This window comes from Aptenodytes forsteri, unplaced genomic scaffold (assembly GCF_000699145.1).
Source record: "Aptenodytes forsteri isolate BGI_AS27 unplaced genomic scaffold, ASM69914v1 Scaffold72, whole genome shotgun sequence".
Taxonomy (NCBI): domain Eukaryota; kingdom Metazoa; phylum Chordata; class Aves; order Sphenisciformes; family Spheniscidae; genus Aptenodytes; species Aptenodytes forsteri.
Window position 1 is genome coordinate 502,569 of NW_008796193.1, and position 18,314 is coordinate 520,882.

The window sequence follows — 18,314 nt, forward strand, 5'->3', positions numbered from 1 at the left end:
GGGAACTGTGTGCAACTCGCGCTTGCAACGTGTGTACGCTTATGTAAAGATTTATCTGGTTCAGCGGGTGAAACGTCGGTTTCTACTCAGGATTCAAACCGCTTGGCAGACTGTTGTTGGAAGGATGTCTTTAAATTTGTTAGAGTGGAAGGTTAACGTTTCTGCATCAGGAAGAAATTGTTGCTGAAGCAGCTAGGAGTATTCAGCCAGCCTGTTTGAACTATATACTGGAAGAGCCAGGAAAAGTTGTACTGTGGTAGGGTCTTCCTCTCTGGTCCTTCATATTATATCAAGTTATAAAAACTGAAAGCTAAACTCCCTTATTGGATGAAACCATAGTATTTCAACTCAGCGGGATAACCAGCATTTAAACACACCCTTTCTCAGGAGAGTCCTCTCTGCTGCACCTGTGGTCTTGTCCAAGGCAGCAGCCAATGCCGAGAGCTTCAACAGTTACTGAAAGTAATGTTTTACTGGATACAGAAAGATCTGAGGAGAAACTCCGTGTTAGAAAACCAGGTTACAGCTCCATCACCTTAAGCTCTTCCATTCTCCTTGGGCTGCCCAGGGAAGTGGTCACGGCACCAAGCCTGTCAGAGTTCAAGGAGCGTCTGGACGATGCTCTCAGTCATATGGTTTAGTGTTAGGTAGTCCAGCGAGGAGCAGGGAGTTGGACTCGATGATTCTTATGGGTCCCTTCCAACTTGAGATATTCTATGATTTGTTCCTAGCGCCTTCCCTGGAAAGAACAAGGTTCAGCCATGCAGTGGGTCAGGTCAGGAAACCGATCCAGCTGAAAACACCATTTATTTAATTTTCAGATGGATCAGCTTTTTTGTTTGATTGTACAGGGACCTAGACATAGGCACAAGAGAAATGGCTATATGTAGTAAGGAAGAAGAGATGTCCCCATTCATCATCCACATTTAAGGCCATGGTTCCCTGATCACTGTGAGCTACCCAGGAGTGCAGGTCCTACAGAAATGGGCTTCTCAAACACATGGGCACTTGAGAAAAGCTGTTTGGCTTTTTAAAATTGAATAATCTGTACAAGGTTTCTTCTTGCTATCCACCAGTCTGAAGCATACGGACTGCAAACCTGATTTGACCCATGCATTATAGCAGTTTCTTGAAACTCGGCCTCATCTCATGGCAGCAAAGACAAGATTCCACATGAGAACCTAATGTAAATTGATGCAGGGAAGGCAATAGGTGGTTTCATCTGTCACACCACAGCATCCTCTCTCAAGCTCAGTGATGGCATTTCAGTGTAGCATGAATATCCCAGCTGTGCTTATTCAGAGATCAAAGTGGTTCAGCTGGAGCTGACTAAACTAATATTTTTTGTTACACACATGCTGCATTACCCTTAGGTCCCTCTCACTGCCCACTGAGAGCTGCCATGCACCATAAAGAATGACATCCTCAGTATATACCACAGCGGGCAATAAAGAGGTGTGGAGTCCTGTGCGCCTTACTCAGGCGTGGGATAAACCTCGCAGGTCTCCTAAGGCCCTCAGTGGAGTGGAGAGCCCGTCTGCTCGCCCGCCCCAGAACCCCAGAGGGATGTAGTTCTGGATTCTCTCATTACCTGTGTAAGCATTAAGTCCTTTCTGACTCGTGCCAAGCTCCTAGTCCCAGAGATGTTTCACTGCAATGAGTCCCGTGTGCCAACCATCTTTTTCAAACAAGGTGAATGATCCCTTTCCCTGGTTTCAGCTCTGCTCCCAGTTTCAGGGCAGCTCCCCAGGTTCACGTCTTGTGAGAGAGTCAGATTGCGACCTGGTCTAGGGCTGGTCCTGATGCTCCCAATACTGTCAGCGCTGGGAGAACAGTGAGGAGCTGAATTACCTGCTGCATTACAGCTGCTTTGCTCTAGCAGAATCCGTGAGCATTTGTCATGCTCTCTGTCCTACCCAGACTTCTTTCACTCATAAATTTGCCCAGGAAAAAGCCACAGCCTCTTTTCAAGATTTGTTCTTCTCTCTGTCTCCTGGATGATTCCTCCTTCCTTCCACCCCACCAAGTTGCTTCAACATCCATGTGCTTTGGAGAGGCATCTTCTCGTAGGTCCTCCAGTATTCCTGACACTCCCCAGAGTAAGCAGACAAGCCAAAGCAGATTGTAATATGGGAAAGCATGGGTACAAACACACACACACTCAGCCCCCTGCACCTTATTTCTGGCAGAAAACAGTTGATCTCCGACTCTTGCTTGGTGGTGTTTGCAGCTGAGGCCACCGCCGTGACTGAGTGGTGTGTTGGTTTGGAGTCTGCTGGATGTCTGCTTCAGGCCATCGCCTGCCACGCAGCGAGCTGGCTGCCCTGGGTAGCCTGCCAGTCTGCTGTGTGGGAAGGTATCAGGGAGCCTTTTAGCGCTCTGAAAGCTCTGCTTATTAGTCCCTCACACCATGTGAGGTCCATTGATTTGTGCACACAGCCATGGGGCTTGATGGGAATGGCATGTACCAAACAAACCAGCCACCCTCTCGGAGAACCCGACAGAGCTTCTAAATTACTTTCTCCTCCCCTGTGTAGCATATCTGTAAATACTGTTGTGCACAGTTAATAAGTTCCACCGAACATCAATAGATCAATGCAAGCTACAATCACCAGAAATATCTAAAAATGGATATTGGTAAAGGTGAGGAAGCAGAGATTTTTGTCTCTAGGGAATTGTTCTTGTGTATCTAGTGCTGTGTGTTTGTTTGTTTGTGTACGGTGTAAGTGGCTCCTCTGTGAGTTGCATGCCTCTATTGCTAAGTGTCGCCTTTTGCAGGAAAGACCATTTTCTCGCTGAAACTGAAACACTGGAAGCAGAATTCAGTTGTTGTTTGGAGGAGAAAATATGAGATAGACTAAAGTCAACTTCTGATGTGATTTCCAGGTTCTGAATAACTTCAGGATAATTGCTGGGGTTAGATGCAGACAAAAGCTACCTCTGTTCTTAAAAATGATCCCCCAAATGGCTCTGCCTTTACATTTCAACAGAAAAGAACCGGGTGTTTTGAAGTAGAGGATGAAAGCACCAACAGCGCAGCCTTCTGTGGAACTTGGAGGAAAAATGGACTCAGGTGAGAACAAAGAAGAAAAAGCTGATGTGGGATTAAAACAACTTCAAACCCCACCTGAGGTTTTCCTACATTTGCTACATGTAATAACTAGTTCTTCTTTCCAGCCTGCCTGTGGAGCTATCTCTCTTCTTGATGTATGAAGGGGTTGAGAGCTTGTGGTTCCAAACCAGCCCCTTTCCAACGTGCCTGTTGGAACTGCTCCCCAGTGCTGCCTCTGCCCCTGGGGAACCCATTGCACCTTAGAGACTCCCTTCGGCTTTCCATTTTAAGGTGGTGTTTGTAGTGGCAGCTGCATCTTCACCAGCTTCCTAGAGAACCAAGCAGTTGAAGCTGATGGATCACTTGCTATGTCAGCTGGAGCTGTCATCCCAGCGGCCTCGAGCTGAGTGAAGGCTCAGGTTAACCCACCATGGCTCGCTTGCTGCTTCAGTCATACAGGTCACAGATGGTGGGGTTTCTTGAGGAGTTTGATCATTACTCTTCCTTGGCCAAACTCATGTCAATCTACCAAGCAACCAACAGGACCAACTTCAACTGGACAGACAGCCGCATTGTCGAGTGGGAGAAATTTGCCGAGCTGGCTAAATACGAGCCGGAATCCCAGAAACCAGCAGTGAAAGCTCTCCTAATCGTGGCATACTCGGTCATTATCATCATGTCTCTCTTTGGGAACATGCTGGTGTGCCACGTGGTGCTGAAGAACAAGAGGATGCACTCAGCCACCAGCCTTTTCATCGTCAACCTGGCAGTGTCTGACATTATGATCATGCTGCTCAACACGCCTTTTACCCTGGTAAGTGGCCCACTGGGCTGTCCCTTCAGCCAGGAGAGGAGTCTCTCACAAGAATGCTCTGCCTGGTGGTCACACCCTCTCCATGCATGCTCTTCTAGGACTGAGGCGTGAACCCAACACAATCAAGTCCAATAGACAGCTCTACCAGGCAAGTAAAACACTGTTCAGCAATCTGAGGGCTCCCTTTGCTCTGTTAGACTCTGTATCTCCTAAAAGACTCTAAAGTTTCTCCAAGTATGCCACCAAACCACAGCAAGAGCTTCTTGGGGAATGCAGAATAAGTGTCTGGATGAACATGTACTTTTAATGTACATGCAGGAGAGCACTAGAGTCACACTTAAAACTTAGTGGGTCAAAACAACTTGAATGCCAGTCATACTTGGGTGACTGGAAGAAAGTAGTCAAGCTTTTCAGAGCTGCCAGTTGGGTAAAGTCTTCAGTGAAAGCTCTCCAGACCTGGAGGGGGGTTTGTGTGACCAAAGCTTGGTCCACTTTTTCCAAATATAGCTGTTAGTATAGTCAAAAAGTTATTACCGCTGTTCACAAATGGTGTTCATACGAATAGGCCAGGAGGGCTGCGACAGCAGCACTCATTTGGTCTGTGGGTTATGACCTTATAAACTCTTATGTAAAGGTGTTTCAAAATCCAACGTAGCTAATCTTTCTTTGGGTTTCAGGTGGAGCTGCCCAGCCAGCCAGCCAAAACCCATGTGCCAGCTCAGGTGCAATCCAAAGGGTTTCCCCATGGATTTGTTTTCAGTACGTTTGCTAGTTGATGACCTGTTGTTTTCCCCTCAGGTTCGGTTTGTGAACAGCACGTGGATCTTTGGAAAGGCCATGTGCCACGTCAGCCGCTTTGTGCAGTACTGCTCCCTCCATGTCTCCACGCTGACCCTGACGGCCATCGCCCTGGACAGGCACCAGGTAAAACGCCGCCTGTCCACCGTTCCCTTGTGAGGCTCTTCCCAAGCCCCTGTCAGTCTCAGTTGAGCCATGGGTTCAAGGTGGCTGAATCTTGGGGATTAAACCCATACCCAGTGACAAGGCTCTAGAGCTAAATTCAAAGATGCCCGTCGCGTGTCAGGGGTAGGAAGGCTTGATGGACTTTTGTGGGCTCCCAGGTACAGGGCAGGAGGGAAAAAACAAAATGTGGCATCACAGGTTTCACAGGACACTCCCAGACTTTCAGTGGAAAAGGGTGAGGACACCTTGTTCAAGTAGTTTGAAAAGAGCCAGGTCCAACCTAGCCCCCAAGTATGGCAGGGCAAGTTGATTCAAGAGGCTTTGTTTTACATGGGGGCCTTGAAAGACAGCAGAGCCGACGCTGAGTGCAAAGTGTTACTTCAGCTGTACAGGGAACTTTTCCAAGCTTTTTAGTTTACCACCCAAAACCCATAGACCACCAGTCTGTAGCATCCTGACCTTAAATTCCAATTTAGTTGCCTGTTTGTTCTTTTGCTCTTCTTTTCCCGTTGGGCATTTGCCGCATCAAGTTGCATGACAGTTGGGTAAAAAGAAATTCTGAGACTAAAGTCCCGTGGTATAACTACGGGACTAATGCTGGACCCATATAAAGGGGAGCAGCAGAGTGGGAAATCTCTGTTGGAAATACTGGGAGGACATTTCAGAGCTGTGAGAAGACTGTACCCACCATCTGCCTGCAGCCAGGCCGTGTCAGCTGCCCACTGTGATAAACGCTTGCTGCGTTGCCAGTACAGGAAAGAGAGAGCAGCCCAGGCCATGCGCTTACCTCTAGCAATCCCTCTCCTTTCCTTTACTATCAGTCAAATAGTGTCTTCCAGACTCTCAGATTTTATAAGCTCTTTACTTTTTCATCTAACAAAGGAAATTTCATAAAAGGTGAGTTAATGCCTCAAAAGAGGGGAGGAGGGCTCAGCTTCATAGGTTCAGCTAGAACAGGAGACATTTCTTTATGTAATTAATATAGAATAAACAAACATACCAACAAGTGAAGACACTTGTGTAGATATCTTCTTTTACTACTTAATGTAATCCATGATTTAAGGAAAATGGTCCTCACAGGACAAAAGAGAGGAAAAAGTTTATTTGAAAGCACTTCTGAGCAGACTGAGAAGTTCAAGGTTTCCCATTTTCCAGGTCACTCTAATAAGCAGGACATTTTCCTAATCGCGGCTGTCATTTTCTTAACAGCATTAGATCATGTCAAAAAATGCCTCTGCTGTGTGCATTGGTGAAGGGACTTTGCTTTCCTGTGCGGTAAGAGTCACGGTGAAGTCTCTGTTGCAGGTCATCCTGCACCCGCTGAAGCAGAGGATGTCACTAACGAAGGGAGCGCTGAGCATCTCTGTTATCTGGCTGATGGCAACCTGTTTCTCCCTACCCCATGCCATCTATCAAAAGCTTTTCCAGTATAACTACAGGTGAGTTATTTCGCCTTCCAAGTGAGCGTGAAGAGGTCTGATAGCCCTCTGCGGCAGTGGCTGTCAGTGGTGAGAGCTGCTGGAGGGGCTCCCAGGCTTGGGGAGGGACATAGTGGAATTGGTGGGAGTTTGTGTGTGGATGAAATCTCACTTCCCGCAGCAGAGGCTTGGCCCGCTGGAAGAGCCGCCTGGCTCACTGCAGGGCGCACATGTCCTCGGGACCTGGGTTTGCTTTCACCATCTCCCAAACTCCTGGACGAGGTGGTGAGTCTCACCTCCCAGCCTCATGCTGGTGTGGCTGTCAGTGGTGAGAGCTGCTGGAGGGGCTCCCAGGCTTGGGGAGGGACATAGTGGAATTGGTGGGAGTTTGTGTGTGGATGAAATCTCACTTCCCGCAGCAGAGGCTTGGCCCGCTGGAAGAGCCGCCTGGCTCACTGCAGGGCGCACATGTCCTCGGGACCTGGGTTTGCTTTCACCATCTCCCAAACTCCTGGACGAGGTGGTGAGTCTCACCTCCCAGCCTCATGCTGGTGGCAGGCTCCAGGCGCGGCCGGGCAGCCAGCACAGCCTGATCGGGGCATGGCAGGACAGTGAGACAAACCTTCTCCAGAGTCATGATACTGTCAGGAGGGGCTTTGTCCCGAGAAGGCCATTTTCTCCCAAGGGCCTTTCCTCTTCCCTCCTCACACTCGCACAGCTCCTTAGACCTAAGATGACCATGTCTAGCCAACTTGCTCAGGCAAGGAAGCAAGAGACAGCTGAAGCTGCAGTTTGAGAAAGAAAGAAAATAAAACTCATGGTGTGAACATCTGGTACTGAGATTAGCAAGACTATACAGAAAGAACAGGGAGGAGAGGACCACCTTTGTGAGTCAGCAGGGCCATGAACCCCAGGTCTCCAAGACCTCATATGCTGATTCACGCATTTTAGCTTCCTTGCATTTCATCCGGATTTATGGAACAGGACCAGCCTTCCTTAAAGCTTGAGGCTCCTCTGCCAAACATTACATAAACAAGAAAAGCAGAAGAGAAACCTCCACCTCTTCCTCTGCAGTGAAGGGCTGGTGAGAGGAACAGTGCTTTGTCAGGGAAACGAAGTTGTCTCAGTGTGCTGCTTTGCCTTGCCCAGCAGGGAAGGGAGCTCTTTGCTTGGCTGAACACAGCAACAAAAGCAATTAAAAGGAGATGAAATAGAATTTCACATCTTCATGAGGACCTCTGAAGTATCAGAAGAAAGTGAAGGTTCTGATCTAGAGGGGAGAAAGAAAAAAAAAAAAGCTTATCTTCCCCCCCTTCCAGCTGGTCTAGTGATGGCATTCATTGCTGGGAAGTCACCCTCTCTACCAAGTAGAAATAAAGAACCAGAAGTTTTGGGTTGGTTTGCCCTTGCAATCTTTTGTTCCTCCATGGTCCCCAGCCTGCTCTGGTCCTCTCGTCCCCACCAGCCTGTGGCATTGCTATGACTCCTCCTGGCTAGAAAACAGTCCATAATGCTACACAAACTGGTGGTTTTTGTGGTAGTGTGTCACACTGCTGGTGCCTGCATTTCGCAGGAATGCCAGACTTGAGGCCAAGGGGATAATCTTACAGTGAACGGTATTTTCAACCTGAGAGCGGCGTCCCAGGGAGCAGGGGAAGGAGGCAGTAATAGGCAGCAGGAGAAAGATTTCTATTATAGATATTGAGCTTCTGTATAAAGGACAAATATCTTTCTTCCTACAGCACAGCTACTTCCCTTCATCAGCATGGCAGGGAGAGTGTTTGACTGCCTGCACAGACTTTTTATTGCTGTTTGTATACGAGAGGTTACACAAAACAGGAGTGTAATCTGGGGCTTCACAGCTCTTCCTTACTTGTGCTTGTGATTGATTTCACTGAGAGATGCCTCCGTGGGGGATATAATATCTTCAACTGCTTAGACTTTGTAAACAAAGTGCTGGGTTACTCCTGTACTCGCATTGCTTCGCAGCTGTGTTCAGGGTATTACTGAACAAATTGCTTATGAATGAACAAACGCCACTATCTGTTTCACAGCACCTGTCTCTGTTCATCCTTTAGCACGGCCAGAGGAAACCTAGCCTCGCATCGGCATGAGGCAGCTCAGCGATATAAGGACTTCCAGGACGTGCTATTCTCATCCCTGCTTTCCATTGAATAAAAATGGCAGTTGTAATATTGCTCGTAATAGCTCCTGCAGGGCCAGGAGCTCCTGAGAAGTCCCACCAGGGAGCTGTTGGGGTTCTGCGGTCAGGAGAACATGGGCCCCAGAGGCATCAAACCTCTCTGGCTGCAGTGCACAGGAGTGTGGCCAAGTCCACGGTCGTACCAGAATTTACCAAAATACAGCATCCTGTCTGGTTTTGCTCTCAACCAGCCTCTTCCCTGAAAGAATCATAAGGCTCTTCTACAGCTCTGCGCCCCTCCTTTAGATGGTGAGAGGGAAGGGAGCAGTGAGGGCAGCAGCTGGTTTTTTGATTACCTGTGGGCTCACTCTGCTGCCTGCTCTGTTCAAATGCGTTTTTAGGCTCTGCAAGCACCGAAGCATCACCCTCGCCAGCCTTCAGCTGCACTCTAGCACTGATGGCTGCAGCCCCGACACCATCCTGAGCTCAAGGTGTTCCCCAAACGGCCGATTCCCGGGGGGGGGGTGTGTGTGAGGGATCACCGCCCCGCTCGTTCCCCGTCGGATCTGCTCCTTCCCTGCGGCTTTGCTCTTCGGCCGTGGCCAGGGAGGGTCTGACCCTGCGCTGCGGCGTCACCTTGGGTGCAGTGCTTTCTTCCTCTGCCAGATCTCCGGTTACTTTGGCAGGTCCCCTGCAGCATGCAGGTAGGCAGGTACAGCTGCCTGCAGGCAGGGGCTGGCCTTGCCCGTGCCAACGGTGAGCTGGATCCTGGCGAGGAAAAGGTTGGGTGCGTGGTTCACAGAGGATGATCTTCCCTTCTGCGTCAGTTCCCCTCTTGACAAACGTCTTCAGGGTCCTCCACGGCCACACTCGGTGGGGCTCTGCTCCCCCACACTTTGTCATCCCTCCGACAGCCGCGCACAGGCCCTACTCGCAGCCGTCCGTTTTCAAGCAATCTTCTATTTGTGGCACAAAAGCCAGCTCCAGGGGTTGAAAACAGGATATTAAAGATATTAATCAATACTGCAACAAATAATGCAGCTTGATGGGGACTAAAGTCTGTGCTGAATACAAGTGAGCAGAGGACAAGGGCTAACGTGAGAAGGGCAAAATGGAATAAGGGGAAGAAAAAGAGGGGAAAAAAAGGAAAGGAAAGGAGAAAACATCCACGAGAAATAAATGTGTGAGTGTTCCTTTCTCCTAATGTTTCATCATTTCCAGTCACTGCGGGATGTGGAGGGGACACGTGGTGCTCTGCGGAGGGTGCTGGGGTGCATCAACTGAGAGCCACTGCCAGCCAGAAAATGGGAACAGAGCCTGGATCCATCAGGTTGAACGGGACAGATTGCTGAAGTGCTGTTAAAATAAGCTATTGCATATAGTTAAACTCAGTTCTTTTGTTAGCTAACCATCAGAAGTTAAACTGTCAGGCTTAAGTTAAACTTGAGTTAAGCAACCAGGTTTTCTAATCATCATGCCTGTTTTAAGATGTATCAATAAGGTTTTAACAGCTGGGCTCCTGAAAAGCTGATGGAAATGGGATAGTTGGTACAGGAAAGAAGGAGTGCTGTCCAGGCAGGTGGGGTCGTGCCTGCGAGGCTTTCACATGGCCCCCAGCCCCCAGCAGCCCCTTCTGCTTCCATCCGTAATGGCTTTGACTTCCCAGCTGGTGCAGCAGTTTTCTGCTCTGGCCGAGGGGGTCCTGTACCTGCCCGGGGGCACAGAAAGGTGGGTGTACCCATGTAGGGCACGGACTGCAGATCCAACACGGCAAAGACGAGTCAGAGCTATTGCGAGCATGCTGCAGCAGTGATCCGAGCACATGCTGTGACTCTGCCGTGTCCCAGAAAGATCAGGTTAGTTGTGCTTGGCCAGACAACAGTTCATGCAACCCGTGTGCAAGAGGAGTAACACATCCCGGGCTGGATTTCTGGGTGGGCACATTCAGGGAAACCTGGGCATAATGTGTCCTTTTTCCAGGTGCGTAGGAATCACCTATGGGACTGGAGAAAAGCAGGTTAGGTGGGTCTCACCCACTGCCCTATTTCTTCCTGCACTGGGTTTTTGGGGAAGAGGAGACCGGCACTGCTGTGTTTCTGTGCCCATGCACAAGGGAAGATACAGCCGGGTCAGTGCTTCTTTCACAGTAGCCCCTTTTGTAAGAATGGGCCATCAGGGGCAACTTTTGCCATGTTAAGGGGGCACGAGGGACTCATTCAATTAAAATCAACTGCAGCTTCTAAGAGGAAACTCCAGTTTGTCTTTCTAAGAATTTCTTTTGTCAGACAACACAACAGTTTAAGGGGAAAGGCGATAATGATGCACAGTAGCCAGGCTTATCCTTGGTGAGACAGACACAAAGAACATCATGAGAAGACTTTCTGGGAAACAGAGGTTTGACTGAGCTTTGTTTTGTTGAGATGAGCAATATCTGGCCTTCCTCTGTCCGTACTACAAATCTGAGGAGGTGGTTGTGGGTGGTGTGGAAGCCCCACTGTGGTTTGCCAAATTAGCAGCATCCATTTGCACAGCAATGGCCACACGCTATATATGTATTTCTTTGTTTCTCAAGGGAAGCCACTGTCCGGAGTTTGTGCCTCCCCGATTTTCCTGAGCCTGCAGAGCTGGTCTGGAAGTATCTGGACCTGTCTACCTTCCTCCTTCTTTACCTCCTGCCTCTGCTAATCATCACTGTCACCTATACACGCCTGGCCAAGAGGCTGTGGCTCCGCAATGCCATTGGAGACATCACCACACAGCAGTATATCACCCACCACAAGAACAAGAAGAAGAGCATCAAGATGCTGATGCTGGTGGTGGTGGTCTTTGCTGTCTGCTGGTTCCCTCTCAACTGCTACGTGGTGCTCATCTCCAGTCTAGGCATCAAGACAAAGAACTCCCTCTATTTCGCCCTGCATTGGTTCGCCATGAGCAGCACCTGCTACAACCCTTTCATCTACTGCTGGCTGAACGAGAGCTTCCGCTCGGAGCTCAAGTCCCTGCTCTGCATGTGCCAGAAGGTGCCTCAGACTCGGGACAACATGCTGCCGCCCGTGGTCACGCCCTGCCACGAGGCGTGGATGGAGCAGGCCAGGTACAGGAAGGGACCTGCCTCGCAGACCATTTGCTCCACCGTAAACATCCAGACGGCCAACACGGACCTGTGAGCCGAAGGGCTGAGGTGAGTTAGCTGGATTCGGTGGACATCAAAGGGCATCTCCCCGTTTCTCCTCAGGAATCGACGTTGCTGCTCTGGTGTTTTACTATTGACTTTTGACTTGTATCACAGTAGTACCCCCTTTACTCGGTGCAGTGGGAGCACAGCCTCTCAAGCACCCTCCCTGTGAGCCCACAGCTGCAGGTGGTCCAAGGAGCAGGTATATGAGCAGGGGACATGGAGGTCCACAGACAGGATGATGCTTTTGGGGTTTCCCATCTTATTACTAGCAGAGGGAGCGAGACCTGGGTTTCCATCATTACTCGTGCTGTCTCGAGTCGCTGGCCTGTCTCACCGCTCGTAACACATGCCACGGCACCAACGGGGCTTTGCAGAGCAACAGAAACAGACCCATTCTGACATGTGTTTGAAGGAAGGACTTGGACGTCCAGGTTGACTCCATCCATACGGAGTTTCACCAGATAATTTATACCAAAGCCTCCCAGCAGAGGTAAGGGTTGTCAACAGCAATTTCCCCTTCAGACGGTGCTGCTCCTCCTCCCCTCGCTCCTTCTGCCCCGGCTCTGTCCCACCCCTCCCTCTGCTGCTTCTGGAGCTGCAGAACCAGCAGCTGAAAACCAGCCCCGGCTGAGAGGGGAGCGGGAATGCACGCAGGGCATCGGAGGCAGCAGCCTCAGGTGGCGCTCAGGCGGACAAATTTAGTCCATTGAGAATTCCTTTTTGTTTTTATTATAAATATATTAATTCAGGAAATAAACCTACACTGGCACTAAACAAAAGGCCACAAAATATTTCATCAGGGCTGTAGCATTCACTAAATGAAGAATGAAATAATTCTGCGTAATTACTAATTTCTGTAAAAGAGTTTCATTTAAACAACGGAATTGACTCTGGCTAAGAGGGAAGGTTTTGTTTACAGTCCTGGGAAAAATACAGTTTAATTTAGCTACGCTTGGGAGGCAGGTGAAAAAAAAGCACACAGAACAAAGGAAAGATTTAGTACATGAGAGAGAAGGGGGAAAAAAGAAAAAGACAGGGGAAAGAGACATTAAAGGCGGGAAGAAACCAGAATTGCTACATGATTTCTCAAGCCGTGTGGGGCAGTGGCTGGGCACTGGGAAGCAGGAACTGTAAGGACCTGCTGGCCTGGCCAGTGTTGTCCCTTTCTCTGTCATACCATCCCTCTTAAAAATTGCACCAAGACCAGAGGGGCCAGACTTCTCCTCTCAGCTTCCCTGGTTGAGCTTGAGCAAGGGAATTCTCTTACTTGGAGAAGACAGACGAAAGACGGGGAAAATATTTATTACTTACTTACCCATCCAGACTTTGGATTAAGTAGTCATAAGTCTTTTTCAGGAATAAAGCTATGTGTGTTTTGAGCCCAAACAGTTCCTGGGTAATCCTTCAAAACTCGGTGCTGGCGACCAGTACGTGCTGCAATGGTGACAGAGGGTGTCTGGTACGGACCAGCCGGGGTGGTTGCTTTCTGGCCCTCAGACCTGAAATTCATAGGGAAACACAGTACTCATAGCAAAAAAACCCAAACAAACTGCTTTGGATAAAAAGTGTTCAGCGTTGGTGCGGCCTCACCTTGAATACTGTGTGCAGTTCTGGGCCCCACGATTTAAGGTCCTTGAATGCGTCCAGAGGAGGGCAAAAAAACTGGTGAAAGGGCTGGAAGAAATGTCCCATGTGGAGCAGCTGAGGACTCTGGGTTTGTCTAGTTGGTGAAAACCAGGAGATGGTTTTCAGTAGTTTAAAGGCAGTCATGGCTGCTCGGGGTCAGGGATGCTCCTAGTCTACCCTGGCGATAGCCTGGACTGAGCTTCTGCCTGGGGAGGAGGTGGGGGGGGGACCCGGGTTGCTGGCAGGGACAAGGACATGCTCCCACCACGTTCCTGGGGGAGGATAAGACAGACCAAAGAAGGGAAACTAAGGACTGATTTTTTTTCCCCCCCATTTGCGCAGTGAGAAGGAACAGGAGAGAAAGGAGGTCAGGTCCTCACTTCCAGGCCACTTCACCCCACTCGGCCACATCCCTGCACCTCAGGTGTACATTGCAACATCTGCACGAGGAGAAGAGAGCAGAGCATCATGAGTGGCACCAGAAATGGATGAATACACGATCCCCGAGGCACTTCACTTGGAAACTAACAATTACTTGAATACGGGAGTTTAAGGCAGCCTGCTGCTGGGTGCAGGCACTGCCCTCTCTCTGTGTAGAGCAGGGCCTGTTTTCAGTTGAAAAACATCGTCGTGAGTTTTTCAAAATGTTAAAAGCACCTCTAATTAATGAACATCACCTCATTTAATTATTAAGAGAAGCTGTCATTTGTCTTTTTACTGTTCCTCACTCCTCATCGACTTTTAGTGAACGGCCCTCAAATTACCATGTATTCCACTTTATTAAAATATTATTTCTTCCCTGTGGAAAGGTGGATGTCAGTATGGAGTTTTTGGTTTCCACTACAGAAATGTAGCAGCCTGTTTCCACTCAAATATCTTCAGAAGTTTAAGAGACTTTTCCCCAAAGATTGCAAAAACCAGCATCCTTCATACTTTGGTTGCTGTAGCACAAGTTCTTAGCATGAGCTGAGCACGTAAATGAGACGCAGTTATGAGGTACAGTGGACGGGCTTCTCCCAGCAACTGGAAAGTTTCCTTCGAGAGTGGAAACATGAGTGATGGCAGCCTTGGGGCAAACCGGGCAATGGCCACAAAAAGCCTGGGAGGTGCCGTGTCGTATGGGCACAGGAAGAAAAAAAGTCCTGGGAGGTCCTACTTTAAAAGGACTAACTGGAAAAAGCCTCCCCCCCTCCTCAGAGTCCAGAACAGGGATGAAAAATCAACAGAAAAGACAGTTCAGCAACGGTTGAGAAAAGAATGGAGTCACCCAGGACCTGGCCTGGGGGCAGGAAGGGACAGCCCTGTGGCACAGAGACCCCCACTTGGTGCTTGCTCTGGATCCAGAGGACTTATCTGGGCTATTGAGCTTCTCTGACATGCTCTTGCAGGACCCCTTCAGAAAACAAGGTTTAAATTCACTATTTGCCGATAGGTAACAGGATGCATGCCAAGTAATAAGTTAAAAAGGAGTACCCATCTCTCTAGTGCCATAGCAGTAGTGCTAATTGAACTGTGATAGCAGCATCCATCACTTAATAAGGCAGACGCAGAGCTTGGTTAGCTGTGATTCATGGGCTTATTTGCTGTTCACAGTCATTCAGCTGATTCAGATAGATTCACAAAAAACCACCACTGGTGTCACCTGAAAACCATGCAGAGTTTAACAAGAACACTCACCTAAAATTTCATCCGGGACGAGCATATTCTTTATTTGCTATGTTTTATTGCCCTGGACAAAACTTTCCAGGGCTCTTTGGATAACATCTGCAAAGCAAACACTTCACAAAGAAACAACAGAAAGTGGAAAATCGCATCCTGCCCCCCCCCAAGCTCTCTGTAACAGCTCAGGGAGCTGTGTGTGACCCGATACCCAAGCAGCAGTGCTGGCATGGACTTCCAGCCCTGTGCACAGCATGTTGCTCTCGGTGGGCCTTTCCATAGGCTGTTGTATGATGCACTGTGCACACAAAACACACAGTTTCTAAAGAGATATTGCTATGTTTTCTTTCAATGTTCATATTATATCTTGGGCTTCTATGAAATAACCATAGCAACAACACTAACACTGATATCTTCTATGAGAAATATTAAGCTATGGCTCTCGCTGTGATTCTGAAATGAAATCTACCTTGCTGTTGGCAAATTCTGGGGTACGAGCCAAGCCAGGGATTAAATCCCATCCCCAGGGCTGTTTTACAGTGCAAGATGGGTAGATAGAAATTTTCAATAGTTTCTTGAGATGTTTGTCCAAGAATGCTGGTACAGACTGGCTGTTGGTTTCCTCAGAAACAGCCAAATTTCTGGGAAGCAGCAAGCAAACCTTGGAGTCAAACCTGCCCATCATCCCTTCGATAGGAGAGCTGTTCTGGGAGCCCTTGTCACGTCTAGTGGCTATGGGTGAAGTAGAAGCCTCTTAACCTTGTTAAGTCCATCTTTAATATTTCTCAGGTTATTTCCCCCCTCCCCTTCCTTTCTTTCTTTAAATGGCTTCATAATCTTTTTCTGGAGGAATCAAAGACCTCATTCCAAAGAAGTGGGTCTCTCTTCATACTCCCTTGATCTTCTGCTAATCCATGTGGTTAGCTATCTCTTGCTGTGAAAAATAACCTAGCTGGTTTTCCTTGGATCTGTCAATCGTTGCATCTCTTCATTGCTGAATTTTTCTCCCCTAAATGGGCATGATGTAAGAGCTGACTGTATTGCATCTTCGTAATGGCTTAGCTATCTAGACTGGCAATTATCAATGCCTGAATGAGATTCAAAGCCTCGCACGCTTTGCCCATTGCCTCGAGGCTCTTGTATCACTTGAGGATGCCCTGACTAACACAGCAGCACTCTCTCAGCAGCATTCAGGCAAATGATAGGATGCACAACATTAAAAAAAAAGCTAAACTGAGCTATGTTGTTTCATTTGGGCAAGGCACAGTGACTGAGGGGCAAGAGATTGCATCTCTGCTGAACTTCAGGCACAAGGCTTGCTGCAGCAGTCAGAGGGCTTATCTAGCTAATGTCTGGAAAAGAGAATCTAAGAAATTCTGCTTTTGCTGAAACAGGTCAAGGTCTGAGCCAACTCAGCAGGTAAATAGATGCTTAAACATTCATTAATTTGTCTTCAGACACGCCGCTCACCTGTGGGAATGGCTTCCTGAGGCAGCCTGGTGTCCAAGGTCAAGAGGACCAAGGGAGAGCTTCCAAAAACAGGACCACTGCTTCCCACTGGGTGTTTTCCTCCCCGTTCCCAGCAGGGCTGCACTAGCGGGCTGCTGCGGGTTTTGTGCACAGAGACCTGCCCTGGCTGGGGCAGCAGGCAGTGGCATGTGGGCAGCAGAAGCAGCGTGGTTTGCTCCCTGCAGCCCGACGGTGTGGCAGCCCCAAGGCCAGAGGGCTGGACGGGTGCGTGGGTTGGGAGGAGTCCCCTGAGAAGCCCATGCCATCCGGAGAGCCCTTGTCCTGCTCACACACTGTGGACCGAGCTGTCACCCTGTGCCTTTGGCAGCTGCAGCGCTGCTGTCCTCAGCAGGCAGATGACTTGAACCTGTCCCTGACAGGCAAAGCCCCAGGAGGCAAGACCCCGAGGGTGAATTTGGAGGGCAGATTATTAAAACACTGAGTTACCAGAAGCCTACTCCAGAGAAACTATTTGAGCACACACAAATCAGTATGCAAAGATTCAACAGAGACATGTCTGAGTGATTAACAACCCAGATTTATTAATGTTAGCTCATACCAAATGCATCTAACTGCCTTCAGCATAGTTGCTGATGAAGACGATAACAGAAAACACAGTGCAGGGGATACCTGAATTCCAGAGACAAATCCCCTTATATAGCCCCATCACATAATGAACAAAGAAACCACAAAATGCCAACTAGATTAACAAAAAGCAAGCAGAAAAAAACCCACAATGAGTCAGAAAATTAGCTCAGGAAGGAGAAACAGAATACAATTATCATCAGTTAGCTCTTCAAGTGGAAAACAGTACCGAGGGGCTGTCCAAAGCATGCTGAAGAAATAAATGGAAATGTCCTCAGTTAAATCCAAATCAAGCCCTGGGAGGTGGGGACACAGCTGGGTCAGTGTCAGAGACCATCCTCTTGCACTGAGGTATAGCTCAGCAAATTGGGTCACTCCCAGACCAGGGGAAGAAGAGGGAGGAAAAGCCCCAAGCCTTGCCCAGGAGACTTGGATGCAAAGGGCACACCCGGAATTAACACTTGGAAGATAATGAGCAGACACCCTCTGCCATGGGCAGCAAAGGAGAGTCTCTCCCTCAAGTCAAGGCAGATGACTCTACCCTCTCACCGACTGCGGAGCAAACACGCCTGGTTCCCTCGAGCTATTGCCTCCTGCACTGCGGTAGGGAGAAAAATGCTTCTGATCTCCCCAGACTTTGGATGAAGCCCAAGCAGGAATACTGACAGGATAAGGGCAGGTTTATCACGCCAAGCACAGTGCTGCAGTCAGCTCCCAGTTTAAAGATTCAAAGTTTTTCACAAAGCTGCCCTGTCCCACCAGCAGTAATCCCTACCCAAATTCTAGCATATATTCCCAAACTACTCCCCCGAGCTTGATGTCCAAGCACTCCCACTGCACACACCTTTCCAACGATGACTGCACCACCCAGCTCATCCCGATGAGCTTTCTGTGCAGAGCAGGTATGTCAGGGGCACCTTCATTGCCAAGACGCGTTGGCAATGCTGCATTTTGGGCGTCTACGTTGGAACAGGACTGAAGTCCTTTGGGGTCACTGGCTGATGGTACGAGGCAGGAGCGCAGGAGCAGATTACCAAATGCTGCTGCAGCTCAGGCCAGCGCCTGAGCGATGCTCCGAACTGTGCTGGAGAGGGCAGGTAACAGCGGTTAGGAGGGAAGCGAGCTGACACGGCCGGAGCAGGGAGGTCTGCAAGCACCTGTGCCTGGTGCGCTGCACTGAAGCAAACCCTTCCCTAGGAGGTTACTGGAAGTCTCCCCAGACAGCAAAGCAAAAGCACTTCCTGCCCTAACCCACCCCCCCCCCCCCCCCCCTCCTGCCTCCTCAGCGAGCGTCAGCACGATCGTTTCCCGAACTCGGGTAATCTCCCCCAAACGCCTCTTGTTTATAAACCAGGATGTTAAAATTA

The 18,314-nt window shown here is 49.1% G+C and overlaps 1 protein-coding gene across 1 annotated transcript; it reads left to right on the forward strand.

The window, feature by feature from the left end:
• Nucleotides 1-3,482: 3,482 nt before the first annotated feature.
• On the forward strand, nucleotides 3,483-11,557 carry LOC103906218 (probable G-protein coupled receptor 83). The gene is made up of 4 exons (XM_009288089.1): nucleotides 3,483-3,866; nucleotides 4,665-4,790; nucleotides 6,135-6,268; nucleotides 10,963-11,557. Exons 1-4 carry the CDS (start codon nucleotides 3,483-3,485, stop codon nucleotides 11,555-11,557), a joined length of 1,239 nt encoding a protein of 412 aa, XP_009286364.1.
• Nucleotides 11,558-18,314: the final 6,757 nt, after the last annotated feature.

What these genes read in the sequence shown, in the direction of transcription:
- LOC103906218 (XM_009288089.1), top strand. Translation starts at nt 3,483, where the DNA reads ATGGCTCGCTTGCTGCTTCAGTCATACAGGTCACAGATGGTGGGGTTT. An exon ending in TCGCCCTGGACAGGCACCAG is followed by an intron (nt 4,791 to 6,134) that starts GTAAAACGCCGC and finishes TCTCTGTTGCAG; the next exon opens with GTCATCCTGCACCCGCTGAA. An exon ending in CTTTTCCAGTATAACTACAG is followed by an intron (nt 6,269 to 10,962) that starts GTGAGTTATTTC and finishes TTGTTTCTCAAG; the next exon opens with GGAAGCCACTGTCCGGAGTT.